This window comes from Columba livia, chromosome 1, assembly GCF_036013475.1.
Source record: "Columba livia isolate bColLiv1 breed racing homer chromosome 1, bColLiv1.pat.W.v2, whole genome shotgun sequence".
In the NCBI taxonomy this organism is placed as follows: domain Eukaryota; kingdom Metazoa; phylum Chordata; class Aves; order Columbiformes; family Columbidae; genus Columba; species Columba livia.
This window is the reverse complement of record NC_088602.1, coordinates 113,723,167-113,741,627: the sequence shown is the minus strand read 5'-3', so window position 1 is coordinate 113,741,627 and position 18,461 is coordinate 113,723,167. Positions and strand designations below refer to the sequence as shown.

Sequence of the window (18,461 nt, the reverse complement as noted above, 5' to 3'; positions counted from 1 at the left end):
GTTGGGTTTAAAGCAGTGGGAAGTCGACCTACACGAGAGAGTTCTCTTGTAAAATGACCGGAGGTCAGTGTTATTATCTCTGTAGGCTACCAATGGTGCATTTGTTCCACCCTATGTATGAGTCATTCATTTATAATAAGCTCCACGAGGCTTTGAAAGTACTGGGAGGGATGGGTACAGGGGCTTATCTTCTGTCAATCAGCTGAAGCCTAAGACGACTCAAAAAAGAGATGTCCTCAGTATTTAACTGTTCAACTAGAAGATGATTAACTTCGTTATAAATAAGTTAGAGACCTTACACCCAAATCCCAGTAAAAGTATACTATAATCACACTTTCTCTTCAGACTGCCACTTTTTAATATACTTCCTTCACTTTTGAAGTTCTCATTATTTCTAAAAACCTACTGAAGATGTGTACTGTCGATAACAACTTCCCATTAAAAGTTACAAAAGCTATTTTAAGAAATAAGATTTAAGTATATCTACATTATCAAGATGTGATTCTATATCCCAGTTCTTATCTTTCACACATAAAACTCTAAAATTAAGCAAATTTAAATAACCCAAATCAACCAAGTTCAATATTCAACTGAAAGTGAATTACACAGGAATTTAGGTACAGATTTACCAGACAGCCTAAAGGAGTTAGATGCAGAACTGCCATATGGTTTGAACAGAGTGGAACATTTCTCTTTATAGGTTTCTTGAGGGAGTGAGAGAGGAAGGTGGAAGGAAAACACAGTAAAACAAAACTGCTTCAGGATTCCTGCAATTACAGACATTTGTAAATGGCTGTGGGATTCATGCAAAAAGTATTCTCCTACTCACAGTATTTGTACAACATATTTAGACACTAGCTTAATTCATAGTTATTTATAAATTATAATACACAAGTGTTATGTAAATGTTTCATACACTCTTCTTATGATGCACTCTCATCAATCTTGGAATCTTAGACAATTTAGCTGCTGTTATTTTTTTCCCTACTTATTCCATCTCCCTGAGGCCTCTCCTTGAAAGCCTTTCCACCTCTTCTCTTTATAAGATGTGGCATTTTTAGATGGCAGACCACAGAAATAAAGAGAAGTTAGTTAAGGCTTTCTTAATACAAGAGACAAAGGTGTCAAGACAGATAAATTTCTGCAGCATTGTCCTGAAAATATATAGAAAAATACAACTTGGCAGCTTGACAATTCTTCCAGGCTTTGTTTACTGTTCTTCCAACATTCACAGTAAATGAGATCACAAATCAGACAAGGTCAGAATATCATGTTATCCAAATGCTAGATAAAATATAGCACAGAGCATGCAAAGTGAATGTCATACATCATTACAAAGGAGCTCAGATTACTGTAGGCGTACAGTACTATGCAGTACTTGGATTCGATGCAACGTTTACCACTTTGACAGACCATCCCAAAATAAACATATATATTTTATTTAAATAAGAAAATATTTTTACTTCCTTTAATAATATTCTGGAGCTACGAACAGAAAGCATAACCTTTTTTTTTTTTTTAGTACAATTGCAGACATGACAAAAAATAGATTTTTTTATCCATTGCACGATAAAACATTTCTGAAATCCATTAATATATTTCCCAGCTTATATGTACTTTCAACTCAAGTACCAAATGTGGAGTCATTTGCAAAGCTGAAGCAGTAGAATACAAACAAGGGGCGGAAAGGTCAAAACAGGCCTGACATCTTTACAGGCCTGTCTTCTCACTGACAGATTTCTCAAAACATACTGTGCTTCCTGTTAAGCAAGTGTCATAAGTTTCTTTATTGTCTTCATCCGAGGTGTTAAAAAGCTCTGTACTGTTTGATAACCTGTCATCACCCAACAAATGTTAGTAATAAAGAAAAAATGCACTCGCTTTCCATGACAGCACTATAAAACAAACTTAAGAACTTTTCCCTAAACTCATTCTTTGATAAAGTTACAATAAAAAGTACAACTGCTTTTAGGTATTTCAGCCTTTCCCCAGAAAAAGGCAAAACCCAAAATGTAATGCACTAAACATGTCACTTTGAGCTAACATTTCAACCGAGTTTTTGTGCAAACACAAAACACACTTGCCACACATGCATCAGTTTGAAGTGCACTGATCTACCCAGAAAACTGTGACAAATCAGGGTGGGGGAAAACCCTTCAAATTGTTACAATATAAACTCAGCTTTCTTTTTTTAATTCCATGGTGAACTTCATTCTTTTAATAAAAAGTGAGTTAGAGAAGTAAAACAGCAGCTCACTTTCTATCAACGGGAAGATTTTGCAGAGAGATGGTAGAGGTGCAACAAGCCACCACCAGAAGGATCCTGCTGGCAGGGCAGGAACGACCCCTGTCATTTTTCAGCAAAGATGTGGGCACGTGTGTTATCTGCCTGTTCACGACTCCTTCACCACCACACAGTGGTCTTAGTATTTCTTTAACATCAATGGCTTTCACATTTTGATATGATCTGCCAAAAGCAGAAGTTCAAATAGCCATTAAGCACATCATACTGTCCACAAACACTTTTAAATCAGTATTACATCTGACAATCTTTATTGCTTTAAAGCAATAAAAAGGAGGAAAAAGAGCTGAATTTCTAATTAATTCAATCTTCCTATATTAGTGATTAAAAACATTCATGTAATGAATAGTTTTTGCAAATCTATTTTGTCCGGATAAAAAAAAATAAAAAGGACATCTTTAAAGAACTGCATATAAATACACTCACTTCTTCACAATAACTACTTTCGAGTGTATTATAAAATGAATTTGCATAATGTTGGACCCAGAAATAATGAGGACAAATAAGCCTTTCCCTGAAGATGATGATGACCTACTTACTTGCCATTTAAGGAATTAAATTCTTCTTTCTGCAATACTTTCAAACCCTTATTAAGCCTAGGAAACATGAAAATCAGATGATTTCCCCTACAGCCAGCTATTACTTTGAATGAAGTACACATTTTGATTTTTATGCACTACTATTACCCTTTAACAAAAAATGTATTTCCACACAATAAAGCTACATTCTTTTAGTTCTGGTTTCAGTTTATTTAATGGTAGGGATAGAAATTAAATGGAAAAAACAAAGCAAGAAAGCTACCAACCAAAAATCTTCATTTTTTTAAACACTAATTTGTTATTCAAATGTATTATGTAACTATAGATTAATTTTAAAATATTCAGTTATGAAACCAAAAGATTTAATTCATCTTTTGAAGAAAATGAGCAATTAAAAGGTGATTATTTTCTGTATCATGACCCGACCAAAAAATGCAGGTCTCAATTATCATATAAGTTGTGTATGGTGATGCAAAGGGAAAAATTACTGTAGATGAGGAAATTGTGCAGCAGCAACAACTGAAGCCTAAAGAAACACAGCACTTCTGCCATGCAGGTACCCGCAATGGTAGACAACGGTAGGAGAAGAGACCCCTAAATAATATATAGGCAAGCAGATCTCCACTAGAAAGATGTTGGAGGTTGTCTCTGAGATGCCAGTGGTTCTGTAAGTATTTGCTGAGCCAATGATCTTCCAAGGTGCCAAAGACAGGTTTGGTAATGTTTTTGTGGGTTTAAATAAGTACTCATCAGCTTTCATTGCCTCAGTGCTTCTTTACAGCTAAAACTCTCACCCAAAAAAAACTCCAATTCCCTTCTTTGCTCATAGACCTTTAGGAACTTTATATCTGCCATCCCGTGAGTGAATAATGATACCCTCATATCACTCAACAATATGGTCCAGATCCAAACAAAAATTGACAACTGTAGCCAGACTGATCTCTGCCGGGTCTGACCATACCTCCAATGATCACTCCTGCCACCCAGAAGTGAGCATGGTTATCTAAGAGCTGCATGGACCAGGTCATTCAGGGCTCTGCATTGTATTCTCAGGCCAAACTGAAAGTATTCCAGGTATTATGAAGAGCAACACATCAGAAGCAATGTGATGCTAAAGCCTGATTCAGGTGGACGAATTGAAAACAAAGATAAAGCAGCAACTACTGTTTAACCAGTACCTTTATTGTTTACTAGGGTTAACAGGGTACTCATATTGATGTAAAACAAAAATAAGACTGTTTCCCACCCAAAGCAGTTTGAAATTCAGTTAGTAGCCATATAGCTATTTTTTTTAACATAAAACATAAAATTGGATATAGCTCATTCCTAATATGAAACTTTTAAAAACTGACTCTGCATTCCTAGCTCTGGAAAATTCCCAATATCTTGAGACGATGCAGTTGAAATCCCAAGTGCTGTAGCTGAATTTTCTTTTCCTGCTCAGCATCTGATTTATTGTGGATATTTAGATTTAATATATTTTGGATACAACAATATCACCTCTGTGAGGAAAAAGAACAGAAAAACAACCAACACATAGGGACCTGTTTTCTTTATCCAAAGTCAGAGGTTGCAAACTGACATTTGTTGGAATCCACAGGTTTTACATCTTAAAGTAAGCACATTAGATATTCTGAGGTAAAGATCCTTGTTCGTAACTCGATCTCCTGATTCACACTCCAAACGAAAAAACCCTTTCCAGAATTAATTATGGCAACCCTTTCATTCCTAAACACATAAACTGAAAAAACCTTTTTGAAAAATGAAATCCCTTTTACGAGTACCTGTACCAGCATCAAAATAGTATGACACTGGAAAGTTATCCTTCGTCTTCTTTCATTTCCGTGCATTGGATCCTACATGGCATTCCTACATGAGGAACTCCTTAAGTTGAACATAAACTCAAAATACTTCCTCACATTTCCCATACACACTAAATATGTATGTCAACATTCAAGAAATATGGCTATGATTTTCCCCTTCAATTTACACCCCATGTAATTTTTCACTTGTATAAAATGAGGATGTAAACTAATTTTAAATTAGACTGCAGGAAATAGCTTTTAGACCCAATTGCAGATATATAAGTGACTTGCGAATGGTGACAGTATTGGAAAACAGGCCTGAGTATTTTCCTATCACTACCCTCAGTTTGGGAGATTTCTATCTGTATAGTTCTATGCTACCTCTGTGTGTTTAATTTTTTTCAGGCCATTAAAATAGCCAAAAACATTTGATTGGACTAAAATCAGAATGTATGTTTGTAGTCCATATAGTAGAAGTGATTATTATGGAAGGACTGTCAAAACCAGTTACCTTTTTGACCAGTTAACCTGAGACTATACCCCAAACTGACTTTAAGCAGAACCTTCTAAGGAAACTCAATGAGATCTGCTTAAAATCCATGGCACAAACACAGTTCTTTAACACTGCACCTCTCAGAAACATTTTTGTCTGTTGTGCATAGAGTTATTCTAATATACAGATCATGCTGAAAGGCAATAAACTCTTTAGTGCCTGATTAAATATTATATAACAGCGTTATAAAACAAAACCTCTAGTTTATGTTTTAGGACAGAACGTGATTCTCTGCTCAGATGGCTTCCCAGTTCTTTGCAGGCACTCAAAAGTGGAAAACAATCATAGCTCCTACTTCCAGCTCAATGCTTTCTTTACAACTCCATGAATGTGTAGAGAAAAAGGCACTTACATATCCGTGCCTGTGTGCTTCAAAGACTGTTGCCTTCCTCTCAGCAGAGTATCCTCATCTACGTAACCACATTTTCATATGTACTTCAATATTATGGCAATGGTGAAACTCCAACATAGGTCAGTTGAAAATGCACAATCTTGCCTTACGGATGGATATAAAGCTTGTTTGAAGTCATTATTCCTTACTTTAGTGGGTTTTGAATAATGCCCTGGGTCTAGTCAAGCAAAACTCCTCTAAAAAGTCAAGGCTAAGGTATAGACATGCATCTGGTTTTCAGGCTGTGTCCCTTTCCAGTGCCTTGAATATATTTTATCACTACATTAAAGGTCAATGCAAGTACATTTTGCTTTTGTCACTTAACCAGAGCTATATTTGATCTAACTCTGCAGTTGTCTCCAGAAGAGGAGAAAAGGATCATACATTAAAACAGACTCCTACAGCCTGTTTTGCACCAAAATTAATTAGGTTAATGAAATGTAATTCAATAACATAAAATTAAGATTCTGATCTCAACTGGAAAGTTATAAATTTTGTACAGATTCTCTGACTTCTGTGAGCTATTAAAATTCTCGAATAGTAATTCATGCAGCTGAGCTTAGGGAATTAAGATTGTATTTGGGAAATAAAAATCTCAAATATACTTCCATGTTATATATTTCCCTCTGTATACAGAGAGCAAAGTTATTGAAAGATGAGAAAAAAATATTTATAAGGTTTGAGCAAACTGAGTGGTGAGACATCTGGGAAAACTCTAAAGATTTAAAAGGATATATCTGTTGCTTGCTTTCAAGAAAATTCACTGTTAATTTTCCTTACTTTTAGTAGTACTGTCTGTCTTTACTGTCTGACCAGTGTTGCTCCAGTGATATCAGCCTTCTGCTAGATGTTACTTAATCAACTGCTTTCTAGATGACAAAAATTTACAGTTGATTAGGCTGCACAGCTCCATTGCTATTTCAAAGTTTCTAGGAAGGGATTATTTCTGTGCTCAAATACCTCTAAATAAAGGGTTCTTCAGTCTGAATATCCCTGGATTCTGAACAGTGCTCACTGAAGCAGATAAAGCTAAGTTAAAGAAGCATTTAGTGCTTCAGCATGCCAGCTTCAATAAATATCTGTCGGGTACGTGTGCGTGTGCATGCGCCCATGCACACATTTCTCCCTTTAGCTGTGCTGTATGTCTGTATATGGTGTAGAGTACGCAGACTGAACATCTAAAGACAGCATTTCCATTTTGAGACTGGAGTTGAGACTGCTACGCTATTAGCATTAAAGCCCATGTTGGCACAATTTAGTCATTAATGACAATTTTGTGTCCTTTCTCCATCAAAGAGGGTGATTTAATCTTTGGCTGGTTATGCTCTGTGTTGGCTCAGTCTCCTCAGTATTCAGTAGCTCAAATTTCAAACAGCACAGTTGATCAGACTTGCTTACCTCCGTTAATAAGTGGATCAGTGAAAACTGGCAAGAAAAGCAAGCTGCAAAAGAGCCAACCTTTTCTATAAACCCACAATGAAGATCAGTGACAAACACAGCAGAATTCTGCATCAGTGAAAACTTGGGGCACAAGGACAGACAACCAGCATGATCCTTTCCTCCCTACCCATTGTAACGGCTCTAGCAGTGGTGATAACCTTTTATCAGAAGAAAAATGAACACACAAAATGGCCACAAAAATGATCAGAGGGACAGAGCACCTCTCCTGTAATGAAAGGCTGAGAGAGTTGGGCTTGTTCAGCCTGGAGAAGAGAAGGTTCTGGGGAGACCTTACTGCAGCCTTTTGGTACTTAAAAGGGGCTTCTAGGAAAGATGGGGACAGACTTTTTAGCAGGGCCTGTTGCAATAGGACAAGGGGTAATGATTTTAAACTAAAAGAAGGAAGATTCAGGCCAGACATGAGGAAGAAACTTTTCACAATGAGGGTGGTGAAACATTGGCCCAGGTTGCCCAGAGAGGTGGTAGATGTCCCATCCCTGGAGACATTCCAGGCCAGGCTGGATGGGGCTCTGAGCAACCTGATCTAGTTTTTCGCTAAGCTCATTGCAGGGGGATTGGACTAGATGCCTTTTGAAGGTCCCTTCCAACCCAAACTTCCATGATTCTTTGAGTAAAAATGAAAATAACTTGATTCTAACCATTCATCCCAGAGACAGAAAGTTATCAGCAGGACTATTCAGAGTGAAGGCCAAGCAAAACAACTTCCATCAAGCCCCAAGGTCTCTTCTTCAGGACAAAAGTTGAACAAAACAAAAAACAGTGGACCAAAACCTGTGTCTGGGAAAGGACATACCCTTTATGTTTCACAGTACCACCCAAAAGTAAGTAATAGGGCTTAAGTAAGTTTTTTTTTTCCAGAAGCAGGTTATCGCACATCTGCGGTTTACTTATCTATGAAGAATCTACCTGGTAACAGAGAGACTGGAAGGATGACTGATGTGATCCAACATGGGAACTGTGAAAAATATTAACTCTTTTTCATTTCCACTTATTTCAGTGTCCCATGTTCTAAGACAACTGGGTTTTTTATACCCAAAAAATAAAACTTGATATTTACAAATATAGAGCAATACATCAGAGGATTACAAAGCACTGTAAACATTGTTTAGATTTTAACTGTGTTTGTCAGTTCTCAAGGCCCTTAGAGAACAAAGGGAATCCTGTCATCACAGCACATTTATACATTAATGCTTTTGTATAAACATAAAACACTGAATCACAAAGCTCTTTCTTCTATTTCCCCAAACACAAATATCCAGAAACTTCAGTCAACCTATTTATTAGCTAGTTGAGCTTTAATCATCTAACCACTATGGTTCTTTCAGCCCCCTCTACCTTTTTAAGGAGGACTATAATAGAAAAAAAAAAAATCAAATAATCCATAAGTATGCAAGCAATCAGTAACACATTTGCCTTCTTATTTCTTATACGATCAGGATTACTTTATCTATTTAGCACACCAATAATCTGACTGAGTCTTATGAACTCCATTCTATTAAAGGGTTTTACCTTATCTTTTACTAGATGAAAGAAAAAAACTCCATCTAGCAGATCAAGAAGGAAATTTTTATTCTTTCTTTCTTTCTTTTCAGCCAAGAATCAAAACATCCATTATCTAACCCTCTCACGGGTGGTACTTAAATCATGATAGATGGACAATACCAAGAACCACTATTCCCCTTAAATTTTACAAAGCTATCCGTATCCTGATCTAGCTTTCTTGTGTAAATAACAGTGGCTCAAAATACTTTCCAGCAGAGATGTGTGTTTCCAGGCTAAGAAACCTGGAATGTTCCAGCTACTCCAGGCTAATGATCTCTCAAATGCACACTAATATGTTTGATAAAAGTCTCCCAGCATGTGTGCACAGAATGCTTACCATAAGAATGACAGCACTGTGGGCAGGGCAAATCTCTGACACCATTTCAGACTGAGTTAGATGCTGGAGGCACAAATTAAAACTGTGAGCTTTCATTTCAGTGGGCTTTGACAGATGGAAGAGTGCGTCAAATCTCTAATTGTTTAAACCATTAACTCATCTTTCCACCTGTATTATCTTTGGAAAGAGCTCAGCTGGAAGCCTGGAACAATTGCTTACAGACTGCATTCAGGAGCGTGTATTATTCCAAAAAGAAATCAGAGTTGTCTTTTGAAACAGTATATTTATTTGTCTGCAGCATTTGTAAACTTATTTATCTTTATTTTCACATATTCCTCTCAGTTCTGAAAACTCAAAAAATAGCCTTTCAGCCTTTCTGTAGAATCGATCAATCAAGGACCACTGCCTTGACTGCTGGGAACACGAAAGTTGTATTGCAATTCACAGTGCATTATGATGATCCCCATTTATCTCCAGTCCTTGTAAATGCCACTGCACATGCAGCACTAAATAATGCCTGCTGGTCTTTTGACTTTCAGTTGCTCACAAAAAAAAAAAAAAAAAAAAAAAAAACACACTTGTGTAAGGAGCTGTAAAAAAAAAAAAATCTCTACTTCACAAAGTCTCTTGAAATGCCTTTCCCAGTCATTTTGCTCCCCTTAGCGCTAAAATACATTTTTCACTAAGCCAGTATCAATGTAGGGCACTTTGTCATTTCATGTTACTCTCACTAGCATTTGACTCTTACTGTTGTTTTATAGGGAAGCACCTGTCATGTGCTCAGCACTTCCAAGTACTTGAAAAGAACAGCCTCGCACTATGGAGCTCATACTGTAAAAGCAAACTGGCAAAATGGAGCAAGAACAGCAAATGCTGCACATTTACCTACAGTTTAGTAAGACTCACTTTTAATAAGATGACAAAAGGCAGTGGTATTTTAAGGACAGAACAGCAGCTTTGTGAATGACAGTAGGCAAGAGTAATTTTGGGCGTAGAAAGTCTAAGTAGAAAAGAAGAAAACATAGGGCCACTAATATGATGAAGGGACTGGAGCATCTGCCATATATAAAGAACCTCAGCAAGCAGGGACTGTTCATCCTGGAGAGAAAAAGGTTCAGGGGGCTCTTCCCCTTGTTTATAAATGCCTGATGGGAAGCAACGAAGAAAAGGGAACCAAGCACTTCTCAGTCAGGTCCATGGACCAGAAAAGAGGCAATGGGCACAAATTAAAAAAACAGGAAATACAAAACCTCTCTTACTGCATGGGTGTTCAAACACTGTAACGGATTGCCCAGAGAGTTTGTGTGCTTCACCTGTAGAGATATGCAAAACGCAGCCGGACATGTTTCTGGACAACCTGCTGTAGCTGAGCCTGCATGAGTAGGGGGGGTTGCACTAGAAAATACCAAGAAATTCCTTCCAACCTAAACAATTCCCTGATTCTTTGGTAGATTTTTAGAAACAGCTAGATGGGCAGAGAGTAGTGACACTATTGACACCATTTTATTAGTCCAGACTTTGATAGTGTTTCACACATCAAGTAGTATCTTAGTACACATATAGCTGTTTGTGGGAGGTTGATCAACAAACTTAACTATTACTGTAATGCTTTGGTTCAAGTGGATTACCGTAAAGGGAAGTTAGTAGTCAAAGTAAACAAGAGGAGTGAAACAGACCCTCCACCTGTGCGCAGTCAGTATATGTATATAGTCAGTGGGTTAATATGCATAAGAAAAAAATACATTTGTGAAAATGTGTGGATGTTTTCTGCTTTTCTCCTGAACCCACTAAGTCAACTCATTTGAAGAAGCAATATAATGAGATCACCAGATAACAACATCTGTACATAGGATAAAAACAAGAATACTATTTTCCACCCTTGTGAACACTGGGAATTGCAAGTAAAGATGTACAAGATCAGCTCCGCGAGACACAAGTCTAATAACGACCGTATCTGGGCAAAATTAATCTCTCAACACTGAACACATCTCTCGACTCAGAATTTTGCATTAGTGTCAATGAGAAGTAGGCTTGCAGAAAGACTTGGCATCGATACAGATTTCATTATGTGACTTTCATTTATAAACTCTATCTTAGAGAAGAACAAGTCTTTAACAAAAAGTGTCACAAATGTTTCTCAACAGCAAAACGAGGCATTCTGGTTTAGACATTCCGTTATAGTCAGTCAAGGAGATTTTAAACACTGACCTATTCTCCACAGTAGCTGCCATTACACCCAGAAATAAAAAAAGCTGCTTTTTGCTCCTACATGTTGCTATTTAGAGGGAACTTTTCCAAAGCCAATTGCCTACATGTGTTAAAACAACTTGAATTCTTTAAACTGAAGTAACAGGTTAGATTATTCTATGTTAGATAAGATCAATACGTTACAGACATTACTCCATGTATATAACCTGCACATCGTAATGCTTTAAAATAATTACTTAGGTAACTCAGAGTATGAAATATTATAGAAAATGTGACTAATCAGAGGAGAGATAAGCCCGAAGTAGATTTGATTTCCATACCTACACATGTAGTATCAGTTCTAATTAAGAGTGGTAATGCTACTGGGAACATTTACGCTGCTCTGCTCCTGGGAGCATGGAGGGCTCAAGACCATATCTGAAGTGCTTGTACACCAACACATGCAGCATGAGAAACAAAAAGGATTAACTGGAAGCATTGATTAGTTGCCCAAACTATGATATAATTGGTATTAGTGAAACTTGGTGGAATGATTGGAGTGCTGGAGTGGAGGGCTACAGGCTCTTTGGGAAGGATAGACAGGGCAGGCGAGGTTGATGTGTCGCACTATGTGTAAGGGAGTGGCTGGATTGTACAGCCCGTATAGTTAGCGATGATCTGTTTGAGAGCCTCTGGGTGAGGATGAGGGGGATCGAAAACAAAGCAGGTGATGTAGTGGGTGTCTACTACCGATCGCCCAGCCAGGACATAAGGCCTGATGCATTATTCTATAGGCAATTAGGAGAAATCTCTGGATCAGTAGCCCTTTCCCTTATGGGAGATTTCAACTTCCCAGGCATCAGCTGGGAATACCGCTGCTGTGACGAGCAGGTCTTGGAAATTCTTTAACTTTACGGAAGAAAACTTTTTGCCACAAGTACTCAGTAAGCCAACTAGGAAAGATGCCCTCCTAGACTCTTGGCCACAGTGATCAAGAAATAGTTTAATTTAAAATTTTCAGTGTAATGAACAAGAAGGACAACAGAGTTGCTACCCTGGACTTCAGGAGACAAAACCTTAAGCTATTCAGGGAGTGATTTAGCAGAGTAACCTGGGAATCTGCTTTTGAGGGCTTAGGAGTCCACAAACACTGGCCACTTTTTAAGAACTGCCTTTTAGAATCACAGGAGCAGGCAATTTCACTGTGTCATAAGTCAAGAGACCAGGGCAGAAGCTTGGCTGAGCAGGGAATTCCTCGTGGATCTCGGAAGAAAAATAAATTGTACTATCTCTGGAAGTGAGGTCAGGCTTCACAGGAACATTGCAGGGCTGTGGTTCACATATGCAGGGAGAAGACAAGAAAGGCCAAAGCTCAGTTAGAATTGAAACTGATCATGTTGTGTCAGGCAATAAGAAAGGACTTTTTTAAAAAACATTAATAGCAAGAGAAGGTCTGAAGAAAAGATTGGACCAATACTTGTTGAAGACGGTCACCTGACAAATAGGGATGAAGAAAAAGCAGAGGCATTAAATGCACTAATAAAAACGTGTGGGAATGCCTCACAGCTGCACCAGGGGAGGTTTAGATTGGACATGAGAAAGCATCTCCTTACCTAGATGTTGGTCAAACACCGGAAGAGGCTTCCAAGAGAGGGGGTCAGTGCCCCAAGCCTGTCAGTGTTTAAGAGGCATTTGGACAACGCTCTTAGTAACGTGCTTCAACTGTTGGTCAGCCCCAGACTGGTGAGGCAGTTGGGCTAGATGATGGTTGTAGGTCCCTTCCAACCGAAATAGTCTATTTCCAAAGAAGTTCACAGCAAACTTATTTGACAACAGTGCCAATTTTACCTCAATATTCGCAGTGGAAACCAAGAGAGCAATCGACAAGATCCCAGTAAAGCCCTCAGTCTGCTTCAAATCTGTACAAGCTGACAAGTACAAATGTATGACAGCAGTAAATAAATCACTACTGCAACCAATAAATGGCGGTTTATTTCTTGATCCTATAGTTGTCCCAACCATAATAGAGTACTTTTAACATACCGTAATTACCTACCTCTTGTTAAAACAGAGCAAACATTCAAGAGCTCTCTTGTGTTCTTATCTTGTAAAATAGACCTCTGGAGAGATCTTATTAAATTAAATTACATATAAAATCATTAGTGCATATTTTGCTGCTCACAGTCATGCTTTTGTGACTTGCTCCACTAAAATAACAAAAACAAATAGCCATTTGGGATGTAGGTAGCAATTTACAGCTGTTCCTGTAAGAGGAAAACCATATTGGTTCACTAGATTTGTACTTCTTTGAAAAATTAATATTTCTCAAAGGTATTAATCTTCAAACTAACAGCTGTGGTCTACACTTGTATTAGAGGACAATGGTATAATAGCTTAAATAAACTTTAGAGGTACTTCACTGACCAAAGGAACTTGCACAGTATCTTATCAACAGCTATCTTCAACCACAGAAACATCCCCAAATATAAAGGCTACAGACTTATAATGAGGAAAGAAAAAATAATTTTCATTGTATGCTAGTATTATGAGATTTTTCCTAGTTATGTCATGTACAAAATTGTGTCTACAAAACTATCACAAAATTTTATGCCAGACTAACCTTACTCTCAGAGAATAACGGACAGAGACTTTAGAACCACTTTTTGCTAATTCAGGTCTAGGCAAACATAAGCCAAAACAGACACCAAAGGTATTTGCAATAAGGAAAAACTACATGCAAAAGCCCTGTATTGGATGCTTTATGATGATATTTTCTTCTCCAGAGCTTCACCTCCCATCCAGGGCTTCTGCTTTTACAGGCTAATGTCTGTCCTTGGAATGAAAAAAAAAAAAAAAAAAACACTTCTAAAATGAAATTTGGATTGGTTACAAGTAAAAAGACGGACTATGTTGTACTTTTACCATATTATAAATTCTTTGATGAAAGGGTAAAATTATAGAAAAGTTAGTAAATTAACTACATCACCTTTTATTGTGGTATCACCTACTACCTGATGCATTGATGCAACTTTCAAATAAAATTTCTTCACTGTGTGTCAGATGCAAATACTTGTGCAAACACAAAGTGCTTCTGTATTTCAAAGTCTTCCTGCTAATAATGTAGCAGGATGTTTGCCGTTACCTGCACTTTACCACAGATCACTTCACTGCGTCACCAAACATCATAACCACAAAATAATGGCGGACACGGGAGAATCGTTTAGAAAAAATGTCATCTGAGATATTTGACAGAATTACACTCATTAAACCTCCTCCACTGAGATGCTGAGAAACAGTTAAAGTAATGCATGGTTTTAAAGGTTTAACTCAATCTTTGAAAGTTTTAGGTAATGTGATTGTTTGACTTTGCATTGCAAAACACAGAAACCCAAAGCTTGCCTGAAACAAGAGGACATTCTACTAATGTTCGGTTTTGTTAACAATTTTACCAAGTTAACATGTATTTCTTTTTCTAAATATGGCAAAGCTGCTTTCTTAAGGAAAAATGTATTACCTTCCTAAGAAAAAAATGAAAATTAAGGTAACATGACTGTGAAGTATGTGTTAAGTAATTTAAAACCTAACCTGTTGTTGCATGTTGTATTATAAAATAATTTGTAGCATTCTCACACTGATTTCAAGAAACTAATACAATTTTAAGGTAAACCTTAAATTCATAATACCTTATATCCATCCTAACTAGATTCGAGGAACTTGGGAGTGACTCAGTGAGAAGTTCCTATAACCTTTGCCTTGCTTTGTAAGTTGGACAATTTTTATTGCATGATTCCTCCTTTGTAGGGCAGATACAAACCACTAGAAAACCATAGAAGCCTTCATAAATGAATAAAAAGAAAATTACATTTGGGCAGGAACAACCCCAGGTTCCAGTATAGGTTGGGAAATTACATATTAGAGAGCAGTGTAGGGGAAAGGGACCTGGGGGTCCTGGTGGACAGCAGGATGACCATGAGCCAGCACTGTGCCCTTGTGGCCAGGAAGGCCAATGGCATCCTGGGGTGTATTAGAAGGGGGGTGGTTAGCAGGTCCAGAGAGGTTCTCCTTCCTCTCTACTCTGCCCTGGTGAGACCACACCTGGAACATTGTGTCCAGTTCTGGGCCCCTCAGTTCAAGAAGGACAGGGAACTGCTGGAGAGGGTCCAGCACAGGGCAACAAAGATGATTCAGGGAGTGGAGCATCTCCCTTATGAGGAAAAGCTGAAGGAGTTGGGTATCTTTAGCTTGGAGGAGACCGAGGGGTGACCACATTAATGTTTACAATTATACAAAGGGTGAGTGTCATGAGGATGGAGTCAGGCTCTTCTCACTGACAACCAATGGTAAGACAAGGGGCAATGGGTATAAACTGGAACATAGGAGCTTTCATTTAAATTTGAGAAGAAACTGCTTCACAGTGAGGGTGACGGGGCACTGAAAAAGGCTGCCCAGGGAGGTTGTGGAGTCTCCTTCTCTGGAGACATTCAAAACCCGCCTGGACGCCTTCTTGTGTAACCTCATCTAGGTGTTCCTGCTCCAGTGGGGGGATTGGGCTAGATGATCTTTCGAGGTTCCTTCCAATCCCTGACATTTTGTGATTCTGTGATACGTCAGGATCATTGTGGTACTGGGAAAGACCTACTCACTTTCCCTAAAAGGCATTTCAGTTACAATGAGCCACATTCTCTGGACCTTTGTTAGTTTGTTGGTTTTTTTTTTTAAGAATGATGAGATTTCACTGCAGAAGTGCAACCCTTAACAGCATGGCACAATTGATAGGAATTGTCCCACTCTCTTTTTATACTGACACTGCTATACCCTGGTTTTAATACTGACTAAAGCAATCAACTTCGTTTATTTTCCTGCGATGGAACAGTCAATAACAAACCAGTCCATTTCAAATCCCATTCACTTCAACAGAAGGTAAATCACTGAACCAGTAATCTCATTATTCAAATGTGAAGAAGTTGTCATGTGTTAAAAATCAAGGGTTGGCACCAGCAGTTACATAGATTACATTACTAAAACGATACAAAGTGACGTTACTTGGATTTAATCCCATTTGCAGCACAACCTTCACAGAATAAAAATACCAAAGTTAAAAAGCCTAACTTATTGTAGAAATACATTTTCGGGAAGATTAAGACAAAAATACTGCTTTCATAATTTTCAGGTAAATTTCCAATGGATACATCTTCCATGATTTTTACAAAGTCAGCCACAAGAATGTGCAATCCCACTTCGCCCCAACAAAGCTCCCAAATCATTGCTGCTTCTATCCAGACACCACAGAAAGACTCTTGCACAGGAGAATCAGTTGACAATTAGCTCACCTATCCTCTAGGCTTTCAGGGTTAAAGTGCTAGGAGAGGACAGGGCATCAGTAGAGCCACTAATATTGGTATCAAGATTTTTTTCAGAGAAATTCAGTGTCAGGCTAAAAATTAAATATCCCAACTAAATGAAATTTTGAATGTTGGCAAGTCTTGGTGCTGTTGAAGAAAGATTTTAAACGATACATCAGATTTTAGCCAGTATAAACTTTGTTGATAGCCACAGAATTATATTGGTTTAACTAAGCTTGATACTTACCCTCAAACATCGTTCCTTTTCCTGAAAGAGCAAATCATTTGGTTTTATTTTTTTATATTTTATTATAGATTGAGGTTTCCATATAAAATACAAAGATGCTTCTGAAAACAGAGCACTTAATCTACAGACAAGAGATTGAAAGCAACTAGGTCACTGAAATGAGAGGGGAAAATAAAGGACATACCTTTGAACACTGTTTATGATTCTGGCACCAAGCAAGTGACCCATTGTTCTGAAATACAAAGAAAAAATACATGAATATTAATATTAATTAATATTAATATTTCTTCAAGACTAGACATGATCACCCTAACAGGTTTAAATAGAACTCATCTTCCAGTTCTGCTTAGAGAATGATATTGTGTCAACATTAGTACCAATCCTGACTCCAGCTCCTTTATGTTGAATAAAAGGCTCAGGCAAGTGGAGAGTAACCCAAGAAAAAGCATTTCAAGCAAGGCTGGTGGAAAACTGACTGAAGTCACCTTTTAGTCCACCTTTGTAAACACTTACTGCCTAGACTTGCTAGGAAGCAAACAAAGGTAAGATTTGTATTTAAGAAATTGATATGGATTGGTAGAGATTCATGAACAGAAATCCCATTAGTCAATATTTCAATATTGCACAATACTTAAATTATCAAGGAAAGATAATGAACGGCCTTGAAGTAAACGGAAAATTCAATTAAATGTGACATGAGTTTACCAAAAGTCACCCATACCAGTTTTATTTTACATTTTTTATAATAAACTGCACTTCCAAGATGAGGAAACACCGTAGCTCTCATTTGTCTTGACTGCAGTACAACAATCAATACAGTATCACATGTAAAATAATTATTTAAGCTAAAGGAAAAGAGAACATGATGAGAACAGAAAGATAAATATGAAACTGGCAGAGGGACAAACAGCAAGCCGAGAAGCTTTTGAAGGGTCAACTTTGGAAACAATATTTTCCAGTAAAAAACTGCAGTCCAGGAACCAGAAGTGTATCTTTGTTGGGTTAACAGATGAGACAAAATATTAATTCACTTTCTTTATAGTGGAAGATCAAAACAACATTGGGAAGATCTGAATCACTCTGTGGACTGCACATGAGAAATGAGGCAAAGCTTTGCAACAGAAAGTGCACATTCATGCACTTAGAAACTTATACGCATATATTTCTTCCGTAATTTATAACCTCATACTTTGGAAATAGAACAGAAGATGATGGTAAATTCGTTGTTCACAATCTGACTACAATGGTGAGTCTATGATGGACTAACAGGACATCCTGTCAAAGGAATAAGGCAAAGAATTTCTGCAGTAATGAATTAATGTGACTGTACTTTGTCTTCACCTTTGGCACTGACTACTGAACTGGAAAATGGTCTCCATGGAAGAGGAATTCAGGTGGGCCATAATGCAAAGGACTAAGAGGAATACACTTTCTTCTTTGTTGTTGTTTGGATTTTGTTGAGAGATGCAAAAAATGCAATAATATATATACACAACATTTTATGTATAAAATCACACACATAAAGCCAAGAATTATTCTATGGATATACAACAACTACAATTCAGAAGCAGAAATAGACACATTAGCATGCATTGGAAGAGAAGGTTCTGGGAACGCCTTATTGCAGCATTTCCAATTAATAAAGGGGTCTTATAAGAAAGACTGAGAAAGACTTTTTACCAAGGCCTGTAGTGACAAGACAAGGTGTAGCAGTTTTAAACTGAAAGAGGGTAGTTTTAGATTGGATAGAAGGAA

The 18,461-nt window shown here is 37.6% G+C and overlaps 1 protein-coding gene across 4 annotated transcripts in view; it reads right to left on the bottom strand.

Moving 5' to 3' along the window:
* The window catches only part of ANOS1 (anosmin 1), a 143,284-nt gene that overhangs the window by 97,291 nt on the left and 27,532 nt on the right, over positions 1 to 18,461 (bottom strand). For 2 of the 4 annotated variants that reach the window (XM_065073718.1, XM_065073735.1), the window contains exons 2-3: positions 16,891 to 16,938; positions 16,707 to 16,727 (exon numbers count right to left, since the gene is read on the bottom strand). In XM_065073718.1, coding sequence (XP_064929790.1) covers positions 16,707 to 16,727; positions 16,891 to 16,938 — 69 coding nt within the window. The remainder of the gene's footprint in view (positions 1 to 16,706; positions 16,728 to 16,890; positions 16,939 to 18,461) is intronic. The other 2 variants (XM_065073727.1, XM_065073742.1) reach the window with 1 other exon arrangement.